The 24,777-nt window shown below is 53.0% G+C and overlaps 1 protein-coding gene across 50 annotated transcripts in view; it reads left to right on the top strand.

The window, feature by feature from the left end:
• CASZ1 (castor zinc finger 1) overlaps positions 1-24,777 on the top strand; it is a 269,195-nt gene that overhangs the window by 183,892 nt on the left and 60,526 nt on the right. For 45 of the 50 annotated variants that reach the window (XM_064397406.1, XM_064397402.1, XM_064397423.1 and 42 more), the window contains one exon: positions 21,800-21,959. The exons of 3 other annotated variants lie outside the window; for them this stretch is intronic. In XM_064397406.1, coding sequence (XP_064253476.1) covers positions 21,941-21,959 — 19 coding nt within the window. In that variant the 5' untranslated portion in view covers positions 21,800-21,940. Of the gene's footprint in view, positions 1-9,170; positions 9,274-21,799; positions 21,960-24,777 lie in introns of all 50 variants that reach the window. 2 more of the 50 variants (XM_064397433.1, XM_064397393.1) reach the window with 1 other exon arrangement.

Here is a 24,777-nt window from a genome sequence, read left to right as displayed (position 1 = left end):
CTCCGCCGTGCCCGGTGCCCGCGGCTCCGCCGCCGCTCCTCCGGCCCCGCACGCCCCGCTCCATCCCCTCGCGGTTTGCGGTCTGCTCCGTCCCGGCCGCTCCGGAGGAGCCAGCGCCGGCCGCGGGGCGGGGGCGGCGGCAGCGATGGCTGCGGGGCACCGCGGCCGGGCCGGTCCGGGCGGGCGGCGCTGCGTGCGGGGCAGCCCCGCGCTCCTTCCCCGCCGTGCCCGCTCCGCCGCGGGCTGCGCCAGGCCCGCGCTCCGGCTCCGCCCGGGGTGACCCCGCACCGCTGCCCCCCGAGCCGAGCCGGCCCGGCCCGGCCCGGCCCGGCCCGGCCCCGCACCTGCCCCCGGCGGCGGGCCCGGCGAGGGGCGGGCCTGCCCGCCGCCTGTCACCGCCCCCCGCGGCGGCGCGCCCGCCCCCGGCCCCGCTGCCAAAGTGACTCGGGGAGGACCGGCACGGCAATGACATCAGTGCTTTAAACAACTTGTTATTCGGGAGCAATCAGCTGCAATTAGGTATTAATTAAGTATTATGAAAGTTGATTATTTAAGTGAATTCGGCTTTCGTCTCTCCGACTATGGTAAGTACAGCACAATTGTCCTTTTCCTGCCCCCAGCCCCCCGCCCGCCTGCCGGCGGAGCCCCCGGTCGGCGCGGCCGGCGGTGCCGGTGCCCCGCGCCGGGCGGAGCGGAGCGGAGCGCTGTCCGCCGGGCGCTGCTGTGCCGTGCGAGCCGCGGCCGGCGCTGCGGGCAGCGCTCCGCTCCGGGCGCGGGGCCGCCGCCGCCGCACCGAAACTTTTGTTGGCGGGTGCGCGGCGCGGAGCTGCGGGCCGGGCGAGCGGGGCCGCGCCAGGTGCGCTGCGGTGCGGGGCGGGGGGCTTGCCGCCTCTTTCACTTTGCTTCTTTCACTTGTTTTACGGAAGTTGCGCCCGCCGCCGCTGCGGCCCCGCTCTGCCGGCCCCGCCGAGGTGAGCCGGGGGCTCCGCTCCCTCCGTCGGTCCTTCCCGGCAGCGCGGCCCCCGCGGGCCGGGGCAGCGCGGCGAGGAGCGGGCTGGCCGCGAGAGGATGCGGAGGGGAAGTTTACAGGGGTTTTGGAATGATTCTGCCTTTGTATTTGTTGTAAGTTGTGTGGGTTGTTTTCTCTTTCATATTTTCCCCCCTCCTGAGCTCTGGCGTGTCGGTGGTAAAGGTTGCTTGTCAGGTTCCTGTACTGCCTAAATGAAAAGGAATTTAATTTATTTGGGACAAGGCAGTGTCAGATGAAGAGGCTGCTTATTACATTTAATGAGTTGTTTTTTGGTTTTATTCAGCCTGGGCATATCTGGGATGGGTTTGTTTTTGTCCTTCCATGTGAGGTGTATGAGACCTCCCCCACCCCTTCACATCATGCAGGGAGGAGGAAAGGTGGCCAGGCTGGGGCAATGTTTTGGTTTTAGATTACAGGCCCTAGTATTGGGGTTGGGTGTGTTTTTGATTGTAGCTTTTTGCGGCTTGTCCGCTGGTTTTTGATCAGGTATCAGGATGGGGAGTCGGTTCCGGCCTGGGCTGGTGCCCTGCTGGGTGTGATGATGGACAGGTCTCCATCAGGCTGGAGTGTGGTTGCAGCCAGGAGCTGTGGGGCTCAAAGTGTTGGTGGGTTTTCCAATCCTTGGAACGTCTGGATCAGAGTCTCATTTAGATTTGACAAAATGGGCAAATTCAGTTTGGTAGGAATCTATCCCTTAGGTGATGTTACCTCTCTTTGGGACCAGGTCCCACCATCGTGGCCCTGTACTGGCTAACACAACTACACCTGCTCCTCCAAAATGGTGTCAACCATTCTTCGCCATTAAAAAACAAATGGCAGCAATGAGCCAAACAGGCCTGTGCTGGCAATGTGCCATGGTCCAGGTAATTACTGCCAGAGAGTGTGTTGTTTTTTTTTAATAAGGAGTAAGATGGTAATAAACTGGTTGATGATTGACTGGGCCTGAACTATGTCCTCTGATATTGTGAGCAAGAGGATAATTTTGCCGTCGTTTATTCCATTTATTTACTTATTTCTACCATTGCTATCAGGAACCGAGTGGCTCTGGAGCCACCTCCACCTGCGAGCGTGACGCGCCAGCTCTGCTCGGGTCCGGCCGTGGGCGTGCGGCTGCCTCCCTTCTAGATCAAGAAGCTGGGGTGCTGCGTGGGCAGCGGAGGAGTTAAGGATGTGGTGAAACTGCGGGAGGGCAGATGCCTCAGAGGGCAGCAGGCAGTGATTTGCCCCGCGGTGCCCCGGAGCTGCCCCGGCGGGCAGGGCCGTGCCCCGGCGCTGCAGTGCCCTCTGCCGGCTGAGCGCTGCCCGGGGCTCCCGGGGCTCCCCTCCCCGAGCACCGAGCCCCCCGGGTGCTCCACGCGTGGGTCTCCGCTGTGGGAACGCGGGGCTGCAGCGAGCCACGGAAATGAGCATCGCGGAGATCTCTTTAAGTCAGCGTTATGATCTGTGTGTGGGTGAACCCGTCCTGTCATGATCTTGGGGCAAAGACCTGCCCCATAATCACCACCTCTAACCCTTATCTACTCGGGCCGGCTTATCTCCCTCAGTCGCTGCCTCTTGAATTGCCTCCAGGCCCTGAGGCGGTGGCTCTCCAGAGGCAGTGCCCGAGGGCTGCTCACAGAGCTGCCAGCTGGCAGAGGCAGCTCCAGAGGGGTTTCTTTCCCAGAGGTACTCGGTGTGTGGGGTCTGACAGTGCTCCTGATCAGGGCTTTCTCCGCTCAGTCAATCCATGCGTGGACCTTCTAGGACCAGAAGTGTTAATAATGGTTAAGGGCTGAAAAGAATTTGTGGACTGAGTCCATCTGCGCAGGAATGTGGCAAGATGTTCCCTACATGTGACTTTCTGCGAGTCTGGTTTTAAATACCTTGACTGACTGGGTACTTGTCATTTCCTTTGGGACACTGTTCCCTAGCCTAGTTATCCTTGGTATGAGATTACAGGAACTGACCTCAGAAGGAGGACCAAGACACCTATGGTAAATGGGTGGAGGAATACCCAATTTCCCACTCAAGAGGTCATTTTGTGTCTTTGTCAAATCACTGCTCTTGTTTGAAACATCCAGTGGATAGAAACACCTTCTTTGGCTGGTGACAACTTGTTTGTGGTTTTTGGTTTTTTGACCAGATTTTTTGGGAGACGTCTCAGTCAAGATTGATGTCATTCCTGAGCTCATGCTCTGCAAAAGGTTCCCAGGCACTTGGTTTGGGTGTTCATGTCCCTTTCCAGTAGTTCTATGAGATACTTGTTGGGTGGAAAGCATTCAAGGGCTTAAGCCTACCAAGTGAAGAGTGTTCCTTGGGAGAAGGGTTTAGCAGGGCAGGGATTAACCTTCCCATAATGAAGCAAGCAGCACCCAGCTCTTACTTGGAGAACATGCTTCAGAGCTGCTTGGAGTCCATAGGAGCGTTTCTACTGCTTTGGCACTATAGAGAGAGAGCTCACAAAAAGGCCACAAAGTTGATCTCTGAGATGAGCTCCTGTTTCCTCACCTGTACTCTGTCTGCTGGATCTCATGAGTCCTTCTGAAGCAGGTCTGCCTCTGGCAGAGTGGGGTCCACTGGTATGTGCAGGTACTGCACCGTTCTGCTCTGAGACACAGAGTCCCAGGGGGGAGAGGCAACTTGTACTGAAACTGGGAATGCCACAGGTACCTCAGCTGGAGGGGATCACATATATGGTGTGTAGTTTCCATATCATCAGTTTCTCTTTCTGTTTTGCTAAACTGTTTATGCTTCTACCCAGAGTCCTCTTTCCTGTGATTGGATCTCAGGGCTTTGCCTACACAGCCTTTTCTGTCCCACTTCTTGCACTTGGCTGTCCTCCCAGCGAGAGCCTTTGTGGCCACTTTGCCTCTCCCTCTGACACCAAACTGTACCCCTGGGCTGCTGTGCAGCCTACGGTTTAGGCGCCCTCTGAAAAGTTGGTTGAAAGTGTCTGGAAAGTAATGAAAAGTCCTGTAGTAGGTGAAGATAACTATTGCCTGTGCTGCATCTCCCACCTCCACCTGGCCTCCCTCCCTCCCTCCCTGGCAGGGTTTGAAGGTGCAGCCGTTCCCAAGGTTCAGAGAGCTCAGGTGCCACCCAGGCTCAGCTCCCAGAAGTGCTGACACTGCAGAGGCCGTGCTGGCCCATCCAGCTGAGGTTTGGGAGAACCAATGTCCTCGTCCTCAGCTGCACTTTGCAAAGCAAAGAGGGGGCAGAGGAGGCTTGGCTGGAAGCAGGGGAGGGGCAGAACCTGCAGCCAAAAGTCCCACGCGGCACCGTCTCCTCCCCTCGGGTTCAGCGTGGACTGGATCAATTTGGACGTCTTCAGCAATAAAAAATGCCGATGTCGTCCTAATTCACCAGGCCCCGAGATGACAGCAAATTTACATTTTTTAATTAAACTAGCAGCCAGTTTTTATGAGAGGGGGCTGGGTTATGCAAATCAAATGGTTGTGTACGAAAGATTAGGAGAGTTTGGGAATAAATTCCACAAATGCTAATAAAAAAAAAGAGAGAAAATGAGAGGGGGGAGAGAGAGGGACATTGTTCCATTAGCCCCTTTTAGGCTGATTTCCCTAGGGAGAAAGCTACGGGGGGTGAGAGATGGAGGCAGCTTTCAGAAACAGGTAAAATCCATTTCCAGGATGGAGAGCCCCTTGGACCAGGACCTTGTTGCTCCCTGTTTTGTCTCTGAGGGCTCGCAGGGGAGAAGAAGGAAGAAATTGGTGACAAAAGAAACACTTGCTGGTTCCTAATCCCCATTCCTGCTTGACCAGTGATCCACAGGCTGGAGCAGCAGCTGGGACTGGCTTGAGGATGTAGGAGGTGCAGAGTGCTCAGGTGCTGGAGGGGCACAGGTGGGTGAAGGGCTGGGCCAGGTCACCGTGGTGCTGCAGGAGGGTGGATGTGCCAGGGCGACAGGGCAGTCCCTGGGTGGGCAAAGCCCCGGGGCTGCACAGTGCTTCTCTGGATAGGGCCCATCTTTGGGCTGACAGATGGTCACAGGGCAGGGCTGCAGCTGGGGTTGGTAGCCCAGGGCTTCATCTCCTTTGTGCAGCTCTTGTGGGTGGGCTTCTGGTCCCTGGCAGGAGCTGCTGGTTGGAGCAGGCAGTAGTGCTGATCATAGCTGAGGGTCTAGACTGCTGTTCCATGTAAGCACAGGCTTTATCTGCAGAGCAGAGTGTGTTTTGGAGTGGGATGGTGATGCTTTTCCCTCACCCAAACTGTGGAGCCCCTTGTTGCCCATCCATAGAGATCTCAGAGGCTGACTCCAGCTGTCCATATCTCTTTCCAGTGTGTCAACCTGGCACCAGTCTTCATCTCTTCCTCAAGGGACTTTCCAGCTTTCTTCAGGTGGTGATTCCAGAAAATAAAAGTTTGTCAAGTCCCTTCAGGAAGAAGTAGTCACAGTGAACAAAAAGCATGTGTTTCACTCGTGTAGAATATGTTCTTGTATAAGTTTCCCAAAGAATTCCAAGTTCTCATTGCATTTGGGAGTTAGGTGTGGTGGCTAGGTACCAAAGCAATTGTTTGCTCTGCTATGGAGAAACAAAACCAGAAAATTTCTGGAGGCTGGGAAACTGCTTAAAGCTTCCAGTCCTAAGGCAGTTTCATGCTTGGAATAAAAGCTGAACAACCCATGCAGGTTGGCAAGAGAAAGCAAAGGGTGGAGAACAGGAGATACAGGGAAAAGGATGGGAAGACTAAGGTCACTGGGTGCATTTTATGACAATCCCCTGAGGATTTGGTGCCTCACTAGAGAGCTTTGCCACCCATTCCTGGTTTTGGGGTGTGAAATGATGATTCACCGGCATGCTCTTGTTTTGCTTTGGAGAGGTGACATTTTAGCAGATCCTCTCTTGTGAAATCAGTAAAAACACCAAGCTCTGGTGGTGCCTTTCTGGAGGTGCTCCCCACACCCAACACCTACATCCCTGTCACTCTGTCCTGAGTGTGCACGTCTGCCCCAGACACCCAGCCACCTCCACGCTCCCGGACACTCACGTGTTGGTGCTGGGCTGAACTCGGTGCTCCCCGGGCTCTCTCAAGGCATTGCCATGATCAGCACTCTGGTTCTGTGGGTTCTGTGCACTTGCAGCATCGTTGCCATGAAGGAATCCTTCTTGGCAGCAAGAGAAGGCGAGGATGGCATCTGCCCTGTGTGTTGGGTGTCTCTGTGCTCCCCTCAGTCTGCAGTGGGACCCCACTGCTCTGCTGCTGGGGCGAATGGTGGCCGTGGTGTCAGCTTGGTCAGAGCCTCAGACAGCCAGCCGTAGAGGGGATTTTTGTAACACGAGTTTCTGAGCTGAACTAGGGCCAAGTTCAGCCTAAAACTAACAAAGAGCTCCAGAACAGGTCTGTGAGACATGGCAGAGTCTGAGGATTCGGTGTGGGATGAATAGCTCCTAATCTCTAAAGTGGGCACGATCACGCTGGCTGCGCAGCCCAGAGCCAGGGCTGGGCGCTCGGGATGGAGATAAGGCAGCGAGGGCTGGCTGCTGTCCACGGGTGGGCGTGGGGGTCGGGCAGGAGCGCCCCTCCCAGCCGGGTGGGGTCCCTGGCGTGGGAGAGCCCAGCCCGCTCCCGGAGCTTCCCGGCAGCTCCTGCCCCCGGCACCCTGGGGACCCAGCAGCCCTGGGGACCTCTCCAGGACCCGGGCTGCGACCTGAAGAGCTCCAGCTGGGCTGTTCTGTTGGAATGGTGCGGTGGTGTCAGCCCTGCTCCCAAAACTGGATGGGCCAGGGCAGAGCAGAGGAAGAAGCAGGAGCTTTCAGCTTCCATACATGGGAAACTGTCAAAAGCCAGGTAGCAACACCAGCTTTTGTCTGGTATTTCCAGAAAAACCCGGCAGGACCTGGCATCCCAGGGCATAATTTATTATGGAAAAATAAAATAATAAAGTACCAATCCCTTTGAGGCCTGAGTCATAGAAGCATCTTCTCATTAAAGCAGCTCCACCTCTCTGCCTGGTGTTTGCCAGCTCCATGCCTATATGAATCCACTCCCTGAGCTGCCTCGCCCAGGGCAGCCTTCCTCCCACTCCTCCTCCTCTTCCTGCTGCCTGTGCTTCCCCAGCACACCTCTCCTCCAGCACCCCTTCCCCTGTCTGGAGGAGCACAAGCAGTTCCACATCTCAAGCCAGCTTCTCCCCAGGCCCCCATCTTTGGGCCAGCTGGATGTTTTGTTGGCGTGTGTTGTAGACAAACATCTTCATCTTTTCACCCACCTACCTCCCACCCCCGTGCTATCAAGTTCTCTGGGCATGCCCTGGCTCCCACATGCCCTTCTCCTGGCCATGTGTTGTGAAGGTGTGTGTGGTATAATTCTGTGGCTCAAAGCTCTCTTCCAAGTGCCCCTCTGCAAGCAGGGAAGGAGAGGAAGCTGCTGCTGGAGTAATTACCATCTGCATGTCCCGAAGGCAGGCAGCAGATGTTAGCAGAGGAGGACGGCATGGGAAGAGGGTGAGGGAGCAGAGGCTGGGGAAAGGGGGTCTGATTTTTCTTCTCGATTGCATATGAATATTTTTAACTGAAACTCAGTAGGACAAGAATCCCAGTTCTGCAAAGTTGATCCATGCACTTGGAAACTTTAGGGGAAAGCTCCTCTGCTCGCTCTTGCTGTGTTTTCTGTCACTCACTCTGCCTTTCTCAGCCTTTTTTATGCTGCACTATTTAACTTTTCTTACTAAATAGCTTTCCTTTATGTCCTTCTTCCTCTCCATATTCCCACAGACCTGTCACTCTTTGTCACTCTCCTGGACTTCCATTCTGTCTTTGATTCTGTCTTGCTTTCCCTCTCCTTCCCCCCCTTCCATTGTCTTACTCTATTTTTCATTTTCCCATTTTTCTGTGGGCTGATATTCAGATGAGCAAACTTCTTCCAGTTAAAGGAGGTCATGAATATTAGGATTTTTCTGTCAAACAATGAAATATGGCTCAAATTACTCTAAAGAATAGGGCCCTTTTCATAAACCACCTGCTGGTTTTTTTTGAAAGAAAGCACAACCACTCGCCTGTGTGCTCCAAGCAGTTGTCTCACATCTCTACCTCGCCAAGCTTTGTGTTCCAATTTCTTCTGATGAATTTGTTGCTCTTGGTGGAGTAAGTCTGCTCTTCCGAGACTGCCAGCACCCAATGAGTCTGGGTTTGGACAGGTTGGGACAGGATGGGGATTCTGGCAGGAGCCTCGCTGCTTTAAATGTTGGTTTGTGATTGTGCTTTTTTGATTGCAGTGTGTATATTTTGGGGTTTTATTTTTGTTTTCGACAAACAACATTCTGGTCTGAAACTCATTTGGTCTGAACCTGTCCGCTTGGCTGAGAGCTCTCATTCAGGTGTTAGCACCCCGTGGGGCGTGGAAGCACGTGGAGCCCTCACCTTCTCCTTGTGCTGCTGGTGTGCAGCAGCCATCTCTCCATCCATCTCTCCATCCATCTCTCCATCTCTCCCTGGCACAAGGAGGCTGTGGTGCAGGTGACCTGCTCAGGCCTGGCCACCAACCCAGGCTGGGCTCATTTCCTCCTGGCTCTCATGGTCCTGTCCCTCTCCTCCCAACCCCAGTTTCAGGAAAGGACCTGAAACTTTCCACAGCTGGCTGTGGAAAGCCAAGTTTGTGCTGCCTGAGATCTCCATGCCTTGTGGTCCTGGCTTAGCTGTGCCTTTGCCAGGCAGCACCAGAGCAGCCTGGCTGCTCAGCAGGGACAGGAGGGTGGGAGAGCTGTGCCCCAGGGACCTGCAGAGCTGCAAGCAGCAGAGCCTCTGTGCTCCTTTGGGAGTTGCCATGAGGCTGTCATGGGTCATGCCAGAGACAGGGACAGCAGAGGACACCAGCTTGTCTCAGACTTACGTTTTGTTTTCAGTCCAGCCTATTTATACTCTTCATAGTTGCTATTTTTTCCCCAGTTACATGAATGTGTCTTGTCCTCGCTGTCTTCCATCTTCCCTCAGCAAACCTTGCCATTTTCTGCGTGTCTTTGCTGGGAAGCTCACGGCACCATTCCTCCTGGGCAGAGACCACACTTCTCTGAGGAGGCACCTCTCGCTGGTGTGCTTGTTCCAGGAGCCTGCTCCAGCCCTTCCACCCTCTCCCACCTGCATTTCCCTGGACAGAAGCTGCACACACAGCCTGGGCTGTGTGAACACGGAGTTTGTTTTGCCAGGGTGACCTGTTTAATCATCTCATTTTCTGGTGGCCGTTTATTCCTCGTTTCCACGGTTACAGCCCCATTAAGAGGAGAAGCAATAAGGCAGCGAGTCAAACAGGTAATAAAAACATTAAAGCCATGTGCGCACTGGGAGGGAGGGAGGGCCAGCAGCACTCAGTGAGACGAGACGGGCCGTGCCAGGGGGACACAAGGGTCACAGGAGCCTGTGCACGGTGTGGTGACACCCAGCTCTGCACTGAGGCCAGCAGTGTCCTGCAGCATCCCACAGCATTCCAGCCTGCTCTGCTGGCCCTCAGGACAGTGTCAGTGCCACCAGCCTGCTGCTCTCCCCGCTGCTGTGCCGCTCAGGCAGCCTTGCAAGTGGACAGAAGCACTCAAAATTAGAGCGTGCTTTTCCTGTATTTTCTTTCAGGGCTCTGACTGTCTGAAAATTTGTAACTTTCTGTTTAGTTCTGGTGATGCTGGTGGACCCGAACACTTGTCCCTGTACCAGCTCCACCATGGCCCTTGCCAAGGTACCTGCCCTGGCTGGTGTTGGTTGTGTTGCTCCCTTGCAGAGCCATGGCTCTGCACAACTCCTAAATAAAGCAGGACTGACTGTCCCACAGGCTACACTCCCTGTTGAAGAGTCTGCCCTGTCACAGCCCCGTTTTGCCCTAGTGGGATTTTTTAAATATATATATTTCTGACATTGTTTTGGGTTTTACAGTTTCTTTTCTGCAGACTTTATCAGAAAGCATATTTGTGGTGAGAGCCTGTGAAAGGACCTGGCTTGCTGAGTAAATGTTCAACGTGGAAATGAGCTGCGTGACCTTGAGGAGGGGAGAGGGAGGAAAGCTGACAGAAATTCATAAAAAGCTGAAAAAGAAAAGAACAAGGAGAAGGGAGGGGAGAGGAAAAAAGATAAAAGGCCTGGCCAGACTGGAAGAAGTCACACAAGAGAGGAATAATGGTCTTTCTTGTTACAGCAGTGACTGGACCTGTCGTATTAGGCATCTTAAAGAGCCCGATTCTAAGTTGTGTTCAGCACTGACACTTTGAAAAATAGGCCCATTTAAGGTGACTCAAGTTGGGCAACAAAAGTCAGTAGTCACTTTAGATCATCTTGGCCTGTGTTCAGAAGGGTGAATTTTATCCTTGGCGAAAGGCCAGTGGGAGGCCCTTCTGTGTTCTGTTCCCGTTCCCAGAATAGGACTTGGGGTGGCTCCTGGAGCCTGTGCCAGCCCTTTGGGGCAGGGGCAGATCCCACTCTGCTCAGCTTTGGGCTGAGCCCTCCCTGGGCACAGGGCAGTGGTCACTGGCTGGGCTCATGTGTCAGCCCAGTTGTCTGTGGGCACAGAAACTGGGCTTGAATTTATTTGTGGAATTTCTGGGGGGCTCTGGGTGTCTGGAGAAGGAGCTGAATGGAGCAATGTCTCTGTCCTCAGTGCAGGACAGTAGCAGCAGTGCAGGAGGTTTCCCAGCCATCCTTGGAGCTCCTCAGGAATGTGAGATTGAGATGGAGACACTTGCTTCAGAAAACTAATGAGGATGTCAATCAGAAAAGACCAACAAAACACTGATGCAAGGAAGAAAATTCAAATGGAAACACCCTGATGTCACTGCCAGTGAGGTCCAAGCATGCTCTGGAGCTTGGCTTTCCAGAGCTGCCTGGTCTGGGCTTGATGGTTTTACTTCAGCCCCACATCTAGCCCTGAAGGATCTAAAGTGGGTTTTAAAATTGTGTTGTTGTAGGGATTGGAGAGAGATTGAGCACCAAGTTTCTGCAGGCTCGTATTCCTCTGGATGACACCAGCTCCAGGAAGCCCCTCGGTGCTGCAGCCCTTGGCTCTGGGGCCATTTCCATGGAGGGGTCTGGGCACACAATGACCTGGCACCCAGGGGGCTGGAGCAGAAGCCCTTGTGCTCTTCAGGGAGCCAGTGGCTTCTGCTACTTGTTTTGCTGTTTGAATGCATGAAAAAAGTGTAAAAGCACTTAGGTTCCCCTTACCGCTCATTCTGTTGTCATTTCTTTGACTCCCCAAATTCTCTTCATTTTCAAGGGGGGAAGTCTGACTTCAGTGGCATCAGCAGTTCCAAACCCCTGCACACTGACATAAGCAGTTCAGAGTGTGGGGCAAGGGCTGTGCTGAAGCAGAGTCCTCATTTGTGTTGAAACAGGGCTGATCACCCTTCTTTGGTTAAACCTGAGTAGCTGCACTAATAGTTCTCATATACCCATCTTTAAATTTTGGCTCATTTAGGTGGGGGGTTGATTTCTTTCCATAAGCCTGAAAATTGTAGAATAAGATTTTCATCTTCACTGCTGGTATGGGAGAGCTCTACTGTATGGAGGGGAACATTTTTTGATTTTTTTTTCCAACTGGAAATGAAAGAAATCAAACTTGTTCCAGTAGGGAAAAGTCTTGTCTAGTGATGACCTCAAAATAATTTCTCTAGCAGTGCAGTGTGATGTCAGACAGACAGAATGTGGCTGGGTGGGAAGTGCAGGCAGCATGGGCACGAGTGCCTGACACAGGGGAAAACCGTCAGTCCACGGCTTTGGGAGGAACTGGAGCAAAGTCACCAGCACAGATGCCAGAGCAAGGAACTGTAACTGTACATTTAATAGCTTTGGATGTTTGCTTTTATGTGGCAGTTGCTGCTCAAGCAAACAGATTGGAGAATTCTAGACTTGCAGGGATTTCAGGGATTTTATTTGTGTGTGTTCAGCACAGGACGTGAGTGGGATGGGAGCATAGGGGTTTTTTCAGCAGGAGAAGGGCCCTGTACCTTGCTCCTCCGTGCCCCTGTGCACCTTGATTTTATGAGCTGAGCCTTCCACTCTCACTGCTGTCTCTTACTCTTCCCTGAAGTGGCTGTCCCTCCAAACCCACCTCACTCACCTGCTCCCTGTGGCCCCAGCATCTCCCACGCTCCCCGGAGCACCCTCTGTCCTGTTCTTCTGCTCCCTGATGTTTGGCCTGCCCCTGCAGGATCCCTGCCTGTGCCCAAAGTCCCATCTGGAAGTCAAACAGCCATGCCCCGAGTGCTGGCCCTGCCCAGCCTCCTCTGCCCAGCTTGGGGTGCAGCTGAAGCTGTCCTATGAGAGCTGCAAGGCAGGGGCACGTTTTCACAGTTTATTCTCCAAAAGGAGAGCCTGGAAGGGGTGAGGGGCAGACTCCTTGCAGTGAAGGTGTTAACAAATAGCAGGTGATTAAACATGACAAGCAGTGACATTTCTGTGTGGGGTTCTCAGTACCAGCAATGCCAAGAATGAAGCTATAAACCCTGACATTTTGTGTTATGCACTGAGGTTTTTAATAGACATCTTTCTCTCCCTCACCCCTGTTTGTTTCTTTTATTCCTCTATTCTCTTCTGTCCTCTTCTCCCTTTCCTCTCTCTTCCTGATCCTCACCCTGGCTCTGTCCCTTCCCGAGTGCCCCCACCTCCATTTCCCACCCCTCCCTCCCACTCTTATCTTTACTCTCTTGCTTCACCAGACTCATTTGTTCAATGTCCTTCACTTTAGCTTTTGTTTCTCTCTTCCTCCCTATTTTCTTGTTACACTTTTCCAAGATTTTTTGCTTTTGGTGGCATCGTTCACCCTTCCTTACTCTTCTCTTCCTCCCCGTAGCTGCGGTCGGTGCCATATGCACGCGCTGGCAGTGTCTGCCACAGATGCACTCCCACATTTATTGCACACACACTGGCACTTCCCGCACACTTCCCTGCTCCCCCACGCTCCCGCTCTCTCTCTCCTGCTCCGTCTCTCACATACGCTCACACTTGCTCTTTTCTTTCTGTGCTTCCCCTCTCCTGCTCTTCTTTGTCTTTGTTACTCCCTTCTGCTGTCATCCTCCCTCTGTCTGTTCTTTTCCACTCTCTCCCCTTCTCCCTCCCTTTCCTTTCTCCTTTTGGGGTCTGATGTAATACTCTAACCATGGGCAGCCAGGCCAGTTGCTTGTCAGGGAGCAGGTGTCCCACCCCTGAGTGATGTTTTTGTTAATAACATTTTTGCCCTGACTCAGAAGCCGTCATTTTGGAGATTGGTTGGTGGGTTTTTTTTAAGGACAGGAGCTGAGGAGGCTGAGCTTTTGGGAACAGTTGCTGGGTTTGTACTAAAAGGACTGCAACAGTTGTTCTGCTGAGCAAGAAACGTTGGAACAACTGCAGATTCTCTTCCCACCCCCCCCCCCATCTATCCAAAGGGCATTTGGAGGTGACACCCAATGCACAGTCCCCCTTGCAGCCAGCTCTAATTGGAGCTGACGAGCTGCCACTTGTTCTTGGCTTTGGAAATGGGGCACTTCTGCCACTGGAGGTGGCCCTACCCAGCTCTGTCAATTACAAAAAAACATTTCCTCCTCTTCTGCCTTCTCCTGGTGGTGTTAAATACAGGGCTGTCCTCCAGCAGGTCACCTGGTCTCCAGTTATGGCCCAGCTACATGACCTGGACAGGAAAGGGGTCTGCAAGCACAGAAGGATAAAAGGGGTCAAGGGCAGTCATCAGCTCCCTGGTCCATGACCTGCCTGGCTCACCGTCTTACCAGGCTGTGATCCCTTCCATGCAGGGCATGATGCTTCCCAGTAGGCAGGGTGGAAATGGCATGGAAATGGTGTGGAAATGGTGTGGGCAGGCCCATCAGAGCCCGTCCTCTCTGCTGAATTAGCCATGCTATTGCCACCAAGGCCAAGACCTTCCCACCAGGCTGGCCCCGGTGAGAGCCACGCTGCAGAAGTCATCACAGAGTGCCCCGGGGACTCGAGGACCTCCAGAGGCTCTTTGAGCAGCACAGCAATTCCTTCTCACACGGCTGCAGAGTCTCTGCCTCTCCCCAGGTCCCTGGGGAAGATCTGTAGGGAGCTCCTGGAGAATTCCCAGGCGCAGGGTCTGTGCTGTGCATCAGGAATGTACTGGCCCATGGCTGCAGCTGACACCTCTGCGCTGAGAGCACCCAGGGTCGTGAGAGGCTCTCTGGGTGGACAGAGAGGACAGAGGCTGCGGCAGCTCCTGTGGGCACGAGGTTCCCAGTCCCCAGTGTAAGGGCTTAGCAGGTATTTGAAATGAGTTCAAACTAAACTGCAGCTTCGGTCCCAGTATTTCCTCTTCCTTGACTCTGCATTCATTCTAAACATCAAAATACTTCCCCCTAAAGAACCGCCTTCCCATAAAAGGGCCTCTCTCTCCCTGTCTGCCCAGGTCTTATTGATCAAGCACCACAGACGGTGGCTGCAGCTTCAGTTGCCAAGTAGGGCAGATCGATAGAGACTCGATAGGATGGGATTTTTGGCAGCTGGAACGTATATTTGTTCCTCCTTCCGTCCCACCATCCCTCTGGGAAATGGTCGGTGTCACAGCGGAAGCAGGTGGAGCAAAGCTCTGCCCTCCTGCCTGCTGCTCACCTTGTCATCTGTCCTCTGTGCTGCAGCCCCACAGGGGCTGCAGAGAATGTGGGGCACGTGTGGAGACACAGTAGTCCCACCCTGTGCTGGTTGCCCCAGCCCCTCTCTGCTGCTGACCTTTTACAATGGCCAAGTTCACCCTTTGCATACTGAGGCAATCCCACGGGTCATTCCAGCTCCCCAAAAGCAGTATTTGGCCTTTATTGTTTGCCCAGTCTCTTTACTCAGCTGGTGTTTCTTCCCTGCCTGGATCCTGACTCCCCTCTGCCCTTCCCTGGCCTCAGAGCTGTTGTCATCTTCCCAGAGAAGGGGACAGCAAGGCACAGTGATGGAAGTGACTTCCTGACGGCCAGAGGGACTTGGTGCTGGAGTTGGGGTTCAGGGCCGTGTTTCTGGCTGTCCTTCAGCAGCACTCAGCCCCGTGGCCATGGGCTTGGGACAGTGCTTCCCCACCAGAGCCTCCCCGGGCTGCCCCGTCCGCGTGGGACCAAGAGCTGTGGGCTGGTCTGCGGCATGAACTCGGGGAATGAGGCACAGAGGGGAGCGCTGGGGAGGAGAGGGATGCTGTGCAGGCTTGTCTCCCTCCATCCTCTCTGAAGAGCAGTTAGCTCTGCCATAAGATGTCCTTAACCCTTGCTGGCCCTCCTGGCTGCCCGGCCTCTGGCAGGTGCTGAGCGCCGCGCACAGAGAAGTTAATGAAATGAGTATTTTGGGGAGGGGGGGAGGGAGGCTCTGTACTGCACCCTGGGGCCCTGGGTTTATTAATGGTGACCTGCCATTAAAGACTAAAGTGCTAACCTGGTCATATTTAGCAGCTTTCAGTGGTATCCCAGTGGTCTCTGCCTGCAATATCAACTCCTGCTTTCCCCCGCAGCCCCAGCTCAGCAGGAGCTGACTCCAGAGTTTCTCTGCTACAATGAGTCTGGTGGGCAGCACTAAGAAGTCTCTGTGCTGCTGCTGCCAGACAGATTTTCCACCTCCTCCTGCTGCTTCACGCAGCTTCCCCCTCTTACTGCCAGGTCTTGCCAGGCAGCGCTTGGAAAAGAGGACCAGGTCCTGGCATCTTCATGATTTCCTTTATACAGACAGAGCCTGGGGGTCACTAGGAGAGGGAGATGTGCCAGCGTGAAGCTCAGAGGGTTTGGCCATGAAGAAGAGGCATACTCCAGCTCTGCAGAGCATTTCCACAGAGCCCTCTCAGAAGGCACTGGCAAATTATCCCTCTGAGGTGGCAGGCTGGGAAGCAAGGCAGCAGCTCTGCCAGACCTGATTAAAACAGGACTGGAGGCTAACAGCTTCAGGTCAGAGCAGGAGGGCTGCTCCCACTGCTGCTGTCCCTCTTGCTCCAATCTAAGAGGGATGTGGAAAACCCAAGCTTGGGGGGATGTCCCCTAGGGGATATCAGCAGTTGGATATTGCAGTGACAGGCACTTTAGAAAGATGCTGGGAGCTGCTGCTGCTGCTGCTGGTCCAGGCAGGGATCAGTGTTAGCAGAAGGAAAAAAAAAGCCCCAGAGTTTCCTTGAAGCTAATTCTGCTCTTGATGCTTCCCCAGAAGCAAGATCCTGCTGTGCTCCATGTGCCAACTGAGATTATTGCTTTCCCTGATCACTTCTTCCTGGATTAAAACCTCAGCACAGAGTATTTTGCAGTGTGTTATTCCAGGATACCCCCTGGAAGCTCAGCACGGTGCAGGCTCTGGCAGAGGCTCTGGCAGAGTCTCGAGGGAGTCGTGAGGCACCTCCAGCTCAGGCTGCTCGTGCTGCTGGGCTCGGGACATGGGTGCTCCTGCCCCTCGCGCTCCTGCTGGCCTGGGTGAGGGCACAGAGGCCGTGGGGATCTTCCTCTCCCCAGAGAGCCCATGTCCCCGAAGCCCTGCCCTTGCTGTGGGCACGTGTGTGGCTGTGGGCTGCAGGCCACGGCCGGCAGAGCCAGCGAGGGCAGGGGCCTTGTTCCAGCAGAGCTGCGGCTCCCAGCAGGACGAGTGCCGCTTTGGCAGCCAGGCTGGGGGCAATCCTCGCGCTCTGCTTTGGCTCCGTGCCCCAGCTGATCTGCAGCCAGGTTTTGCTGTAATCCCTACATCCTGTTGCAGGTCCTTAATCAGCTGGAGCCAGCCTGGGAAAAAAAAAATAACCCAAAACCCAAACCCCAAAGTGTTGTGGTTAAAGCTCCCCACTGCCAGGTGGTGGGGAGGGGTGGGCAGCATCCTTCCAGGCACCAGGTGGGAGACGGGAAGGGCTGGGAGAGATTACAGTTTCCTAGGTAGGGATGGGAGCAGAGAAACGGGTGTTTATTTCTGCTGGGGGTCTCTGCAGGACCCACTGATGCTGTTCCCCTGCAGAGTGGATGGATCTGGGTTTGAAGCACTGGCTGCTCCTGCTCTCCCACTGCCAGCTCAGCTCTGGACACTGCCCCTTCAGCCCTCACTGGGCAGGCTTGGAAACTCTCCGGGTTGTTGAGTTGGTTTTTTTCCCATTTAATGCATAGAATAACACTGATGGGTCTGAACAGCTCCAGCCAGGCGACGAGGGGAAAGAATAACAAGCTCCTGAATGTCAGGCAAAATTATGGGCCATTGCTATTTAGGGTGAGTCTGGTGGATTTAGGGCCTCTCTGTTCTATTGTCCTGGCTGCTCTGAGCATTGGAGCAGGCGAGACACAAGTCGGGAATTTTATTGCAGAGCATGTTCAGGGGAAGACTGGTTCTGAGCATTTCCGGAGTGAAACAGCAGTGGGGGAGAGGGACTGCTTCTGTTGGAAAGTTGGTGAGATGTGATACTGGAGACTGGAAGTCCTGGAGAGGTGGTTATCCAGCAGAGAACAGAGCCCCTTTGCATCCTGGTTTCTGTCAGGATTCAGCTCCAGGTGTTCACCACACTCCCCAGCTCTGTGTAGGGTTGGTCCATCTGTCAGACCTGGGCTGCCTGTCCAGCTGTCGTGTCCCTTGGCAGACCCTGCTGGCCCCACTGCATCTCAAGGGCACATGGCTCCTTGTCTTCTCTTGTGAAGCATTCAGGGATGTAGTTCATATGAAAAACAGTGCCTATATGTGTGTGTTCAGTGGGGATTAGGGGTTTTGGTGTCATCTCTTGGATTGCTTATTGCTGGCACTGGTGATGTTACCAGGGCTGGCACTGCACTCACATTGCCAGGTGTTAGGGGAAGGGCCCAGCTGAACAGCACAAGCATAGAAGGACACAGAAAGGCTGAAGAAAGGTGTTACACAGTGTGACAGAAGTGGATTGTCCATGGGAAAGTGATGTCTTCACAAGTGCTGAACAGGGTGTACCCTAAGCTTCCAGATTTTGGCAAATACATTCTGTCCCATGCCAGGATGGGGAGGAGTGGCAGGGAGCAAGAAAGCCATTCAAGCCTGGCTGTCTGCATAGGTGTGAGGCTCAGCAGGGTGAATTCTTTGCTTCTTTGGGGCTCTTTTTATTTGACCGGATTAAAAAGCCTATTTGAGTTTCTTAAACCATTTAATCTAAAATCCCCAGGTAGATGCGCCATTGGATTCAGTTTTAAGCTTATAAACAAAATAGGTCTGTGTTTGTCTCTTCTTCATTTTGTTTTAAAGAAGAAGGGTTTGACCTGTCCTCCCTGGAGCTGTGGGGGGCGTTGAGCTTCTGGTGCCTGTGAGTCCCCAGGAGCTTTAGAAAGGGTGGGAAGGTGCAGAGGCTGGGGTGCTGGTGTGACCTTCCTGCAGCTCCAGGGTAGGTGTACATGTGGCCTGGGCAGGGGCTGGGCTCCCCTGGCTGGTCCCCAGGGCTCAGTACCTGCACAGAGTGTAGGTAAAATTCCAGTAGAACCATTGCTCTGCAGATAGTTTGGGTATGTGGAAAAGGAGAGGACCATAGGAGATGGGAGAAAGTAGGAGGAAAGCATGGATAATTCCAGTCCCTTGTGAGTGGAAGCTGGTTCTGCTCTGCTCCCAGAGTGTCCAGCTCCCTCCAGGGTTTCCTCCTGCATCCATCCTCTCCACTTGTCTTCTCTACAGTGCTGTGTGGCTTATTGCTGCCACTCCCTGTGCTTCAGAGGAGGTTCCATTGTCCCCAGAATGGGACAGTTCAGGATTTGTTCTCAGGAGAGGGGTGCTGCTGATGCCTGTGGCAGCTGCAGGAATGGCACAGGTCAGTGGCCCACAGTGGCAGATACCCTGAAGGAAGGTATCAAACCCACAGCAGGTGAATGTAAGAATGAATGCCCCTGTGTCCCCTCAAGGTGCTTTCCATGTGTCCACAGAGTCACTGATGCCTGCACACATTGTGGGGTGACAGTGGCAGTGCTCAAACCAACTGTAGGATCCCTTCCAGATCCTGTCCCCAGTGCGGGGAGCACAGCAGAAGGGCTGGGCCATCCAGCTCCCTCGTGGAGCCATGGAAAAGCTCGTTCCAGCACGGCCACAGAAGGACCAGGAGGACAGGCTGTCCTCACCTCTTGTGGTCTTTGCTGTGAGCAGAGAGGCCTCCTCTGTCCAGGGCTCTCAAGGAGATGCTCTGTGTGAGGGAAAAGGGGGAACAAGACTGTATCCTTCCTGCCTTCCTTCTCCCAAGGAGCTGAGACAGACAGAGGGACAGGCGTCCGTCCGATGGCAGCCAGAATGGGAGGGAGCCCTGTTGGCTTTGCCCAGGGAGCCTCTTTCTATATGGAAATGAAGAATTTAGGCTAATGGAGCTCAACCATCTCTAATTTTGCGATGGCAGGAGGATTTTGATTGAAAGTAATTAAGCAAGCTAGCTGTAAAATTAATTAAAGCAAAAGGGGGGGATTTTTTTATTGGATTGGATAGCGATATAGCGGCTGTCAAATGGGGGACGGATGGGGGTGACCTGAATTCTCTGCCCTCCCTCCTCCCACTCGGGACGTTTATGTCACTTTAATCTCCTTACAGCGGCTGGTGTGCATTTGTTTGAAATAATCAAGGAAATATGGTCAGAAATTGTCAGCTTTCAGATCTAATTTACCTGACAGCCCTGCGCAGACCAGTAAGCCTCTGTGTGCGTGTGTGTGTGTGTGTGTGGTGCATGCGACTGTGTGGTTGTGGAGGACTCCTTGTCTCCCCTCTCCCCTGTTTTTGTTCATTCTGTCTTCTCTTGGTTCTTAGCAAAAATACTTCTGACATATCTGGGACCACCCAGCACCTTGCAGGAAAAAGAAATAAGTTTGACAATTTTCCTGCGGTCCCTTCTCCACCCCCACCTTCCCATCACTATCTCCTCCCAACCTGCTGCCTCATCCTTGCACCATAACCAGCTTTAGGGTTTAGGCAATATAGGATTAGGGGAGGTGGCTGTAATTCTTTATTCCAGATGGCTGGCAACTGCTAAACCCACTGTCACAAGCACTGAGTTATAAAAATACTTAAATTAGGCCCTTTGTTTCAGCCCCTGTCCCTGCCAAGCAGCTATCCTGGTGTCCTGCCGGGAGCTCAGCTTGCACAGAACAGGTGGGGGACTCTGAGTCCAGACTGTAATGATGATGCTGGGGAGAGGCTTCTCCGGACTCACACCTACCTGGATTCCCTTGCTCAGCTCCATCTGCTTCTTTTTTGCCTTTAGCTCTTAAAGAGAGATCTGCAACAAGAAGGAGCTGGGCATGAGTTGGTGTGTGCTCACTTAGCAGGTGAACATCCCAGTCCAGGGATGTACAAAGGCTGCAATCCCTACCCATCTGACTGGTGGGTGAGGGTGTGCACATTCCTGACAGAAATCTCAGGTTTCCTGCTGGACCTAACCCTGCAAGAACCTGGTGACCTGAGCTCAGTGTACTGAAACTGGGGAAGGAGGGCGACTACTACAGGACTGGTGTTTCCTCAGAGCTGCCCTGCTGCCTCACATCTGTCTTGCTAGGTTGGCTCTTAGGGTTATTATTTACTACTTATTATTATTCATTAAGCACCAAGAGAGTTTGGGCTTTTGTTTGTTTTGTTTGGGTCTCCATATAGAGGCCTTTGCTGAGGCAGACTCCGGTGCCAAGACCTCTAGCACTTTTACAATTACAGCCCGTGATCCTACTGTATTGTTTATGTAATGACTCTCAGTCCCGAGGGATTCTGCAGCCTTTCTTAGACCAGAGCACCCAGCACCTGGCAGGGAGAGTGCAGGGCAAGGGCTGGACCCTGGTGCCAAGGAAAATCTCTGGGCTTTATGTCCCAGGGAATCATTAATATGTAGAGGGCTCAGGCTGGACCTGCTGTGAGGATGCACATGCAGGGGAGTTGATTGAGCTGCTTCAGAAGGAACAGATGATTCATCCCTGCCTGGTGTCTGTGGTCACAGGGTGTCCCTTAGTAGCTCAGACCTGATGTTCTGGCTGTTGGGTGTCTGCAGCCCACCAGTCTGTCTCTCATACAGGGAGCTGAGTTGACTGGTCCTTGTGGGCCAGCTGATGTGACCAGTCCCTGAGTGTCCCAGAGCACCCCAAACCATGTCAGCACGGGGATTGAAACTTCTGGTTGTTGAGCAGGTGTGTGGAGAGCTCCACACCAGCTCTGTAACCTGCAGGACGTGGGTGGGACTGGTGATGACCAGCTGCATGGGGCTGTGCTGAGGTGGGTGATGAGCTCATCACCATGGTTCTTGGGTTTAATTCCAGCTTTGCCACTGATTTGCTTTGTGTCTGTAGCCATGTGAATGCATAGCTTTGTGCCAGTGCTTCCTCATCAGTATAATGGGTATAATTAGGCTTCCCTGATTGACGATGGCGCTGAACACTGAGTGTGCTGGCAGACTGTTTGCTTTTGTTTAAAAGTCCCTTCCAAAGAAAAGGGAGGTAAGACCAGATTTTAAGGTGCTGATTCCCATATCATATTGCAGATATATGTGAGCTGGGGTCTCTGACAATACCCAGCCCTTTCCTTATGGAACAGGTCTGCTCTGAAGAGTTGGCTTCCCCTAAACCTAACAAGACAGAGTTAGGTTAAGACTAAGTGCTTCTAAGTACTGTCTCCTCTGTATTCAGCAAAATACAGAAAGTGGCACTGCTGATCTTCTGTGTTAATTACAAATATAACAGAATGTAACATGAAGAATAGTCTAAATAATTTCATGGCCTGTTAACCAAAAGAGAGCTTAAGTTCTGGGACATGGACCAGGCTACCACTGATAATGGTATCTGAATTCAGTGGTGTCTGGAGGAAGGGTCATACCATGCTGGCTGCTCTGATTTCCCACTGTAGATTGCAAGACCAGATGATTAAGAGTGCATTAGATAATCTTTTAACATAACATTCCCTACAGGCAGTTACTGGCATTGCTGTAGAGACATCCTGAACGACGTGTTGGAAAAGGAAGTGCACAGGACAGTCTTTCTGCATTGTGAACATGTTTGAGACCCCCATGCAAAGCTGTGCTCTGTTCTGACTCCAAGTCTCCTCAGACATGGCCGAGGAAAATGCACGTGAGTGCTGACCTGGGGGCACCTTCTGTTGTTCTATTTGCACCTGCTTGTACTTGTTCAACACCTCTCCCCTCTCAAGCACTGCCACTCTCACTGCAAATGAGTCTGGAGACCCTGACTCCAGCACAGCCAGGAGCTGAGGAACATCCCATAGTTGGGTGAATGGGATGAAAAGTTCAGATTTGGGTGGCATTTCTTTTTCTCTCAGTTTAGTGTGAGTGGCAGTGGAAAGGCATAAGTTCCCTTCTGTCACTGATGTGGTGTCAGCTGGGAAATGATTCTCCTGAGCCAAGCAGAGTGACATGAGCATAAGATCAGTCAGAGAAGGATCAAGCCCAGTGAGTCGGGAAGAGCTGAGGCACTGGGCTGAGTGTCTGGAGAGGAGCTGCCCCTGCTCAGTGGGTGGGGAGGAGAGACCCCAAAAAGGGCCTGGCAGCTCAGCTAACGTCAGTTCAGAGAGAGGGAATGTGCAGAGAGGCCTCAGGAGTGAGTCAGGAAGACAGACACCTGTACCTGCCTTTCCTGTGAGCTGCAGACCCCCACACAACATCCTGCTCCAGTGCTGAATCCTGGCTGCTGTTCCTGTGCATCCAGCTGCCTTGGGGCAGCAAAAAGAAGAAAAAAACAGAGCCAGCAGGTCTGAGGTTTCCTCCTCCTGCACCCCAGCAGAGGGAAGAGAGGCTCTGGGCTGACAGAGCAGCTGGGGATGGATGTCTCCACGTGTGTCCTCGTGGCAGTCTGGCAGTGCCCAGGTCAGGTCAGACCCACGCTGCTTCCCAGCCAGACCAGGAGCCAAGTCCTGGATTTGGGAGAGGCTCAAGGCAGCACTCCCTGAGTTCTCTCTGCACAGAAGATACAACTTCAAGGAGCTGTCTTTTTATTTGCAAACTGAGCAGTTGTACTGGAAGAGATTTAGCAAACATGGGACTGCACAATGCTGTGTGTACTGAGTCACACATCAGGGCTGGAGCCAGCTAGCACTGTGAGCTACTGAGGCAAACATTTGAGAATAGCTACAATAGGCACCAAAAATATCTTCAGATGAGATCTTTCTGAGTTGCTGCACACTGGGTAACAGGGAGGGCTGACAACCTAAGCTTAAACTCTACCCACATGCTCTAGAGCTCATCCTGGGCAAGCCAAGCTACTGGAAATGGGAACAAAACAGAGCAAAAGCAGGTTTTCTCTTGTAAAGGGAGCTCTGATTAGCCAACTTCACATGGGTTGGGAAAGTTCTGGCTCTGGCAAGGCTCTAGGGATTGCCCCTGTGATCCTGGCCCTGGCTGCATTTCAGGAGGGAATGACTGACACAGAACTTACACCATGCTGTTGGATCTGCAGCTCACACCTGCAAGGACCAGGGCAGGATCAGTCTCTACAAGACATCATCTGTCTGTTTTTAAAGTTCCCAGGCAAGGGGCTTGGTCTTGGAGTCTCCCATAGAGAGTCTCTCTATTGCAAGATTTTTCTCGGGGGTTTGCTCTGTGGTTGCTCTTTCCTCTCTACTACTCTTTTAAAATAAATGAGCCACTTCCCCAAAACCCAGCTCTAGCTCCTGAGACATGATTCCTCAAAGGCAGCTTTTTGGGAGCTTGTGCAGGACATCTCACTGAGTGGGAGAACAGGCAGAGGAGGTTCTTGATGCTGCCTGATGTGTCGGAGGGCAGGGCTGGGGGTGAGTGCTGAATGTGATCATCCTCCTGCCAGGTGGCCCTTGGGCATCCTTTCCCCAGTGCCCCAGAGCCTCTCCTTCATCCTGCTGCTCTCTGCAGCCCGTGCTGGGGCAGGGATCGTACCCTGGCCTTGCTGTGGCTGCTTCCTGCCCTGCAGCACACCATCTCTCCCACTGGCTTTGCAGCCGTTTTTTCTGCCAGCGCAGGGCACTGAAAAGTGCTGGCACTGCCAAAAACCCTGTGTGCACTACGACTCCCCAAACATCCCTTTATTTTTATTGTTCTGTTAATTACTGTTTAAACTTTAATAAGTCACTTCGTCAGGAGGGGGGACCTGCAGTGAGGTTTCTGTGCAAACACTGGGCCCGGCAGTGACTCTAGTGTAACATAACCCTTTATACAATGTGGGAATGTTTAGACTGTAACAGAAACTTGTTATTTTAATGACAGTTAAAGGGAAAAAAAAAAAGAAAGGAGCGAATGAAAAAGGGAAGCAAGTTTGTTGGGGAAATGGCTCATCTCAATCTCTCTGTCTGGCCTCTTTTCTCTTGGCTTTAATGATATCTGGATAAGGAGGCTTTATGGCTTCAGTTGAGGCAAGTCTTGTTCCCAGAGATGCCCTACACAAGGCAGTGTGGGATCCCTTCAGTTCTGCAGGGTGAGGCCAACAGCAGAGAGATGCTGATGGAAGCAGCATGGCTTGATTTTGCTCAGACACAGCAGCAGATGCCTAAAGCCAATTTGAGCTCAGTCTAATTATTCTGACCCACACAAGAGACTTTCCCCTTCTATTCAGAGCTTCTTCCACTGGTTAGGTTTTTAAGTAGCTATGCTGACACAGATGCTGGCATGTCATACATAGGAGGGTCCAACATCCCATGAAAAAAATGGACCTTGAAGCAAGAAGATGTTTCATTTTGACTCCTCAAAATGAGGAATCATGCAGACCTGAGAGAGGGAGAGAGCCTGGCTCACACTCTTGGCAGTGGGAGAAGAGAGGATTCACAGGCATCCTTGATTTTGGACTGTGACTTCTGACATCTGCATTGCTTTGAGGTGGGGAGTGACTGTGCAGTGGCTGCTGTCCCCGCACCACAGCACTGAAGTCACCTCCAGGTTTGGCTTGGCTATATTTAGCACTCACT

This window comes from Passer domesticus, chromosome 22 (assembly GCF_036417665.1).
Source record: "Passer domesticus isolate bPasDom1 chromosome 22, bPasDom1.hap1, whole genome shotgun sequence".
Taxonomy (NCBI): Eukaryota; Metazoa; Chordata; class Aves; order Passeriformes; family Passeridae; genus Passer; species Passer domesticus.
Note: the sequence above shows the minus strand (reverse complement) of the source record. Positions and strands in the feature narration are given on the sequence as shown.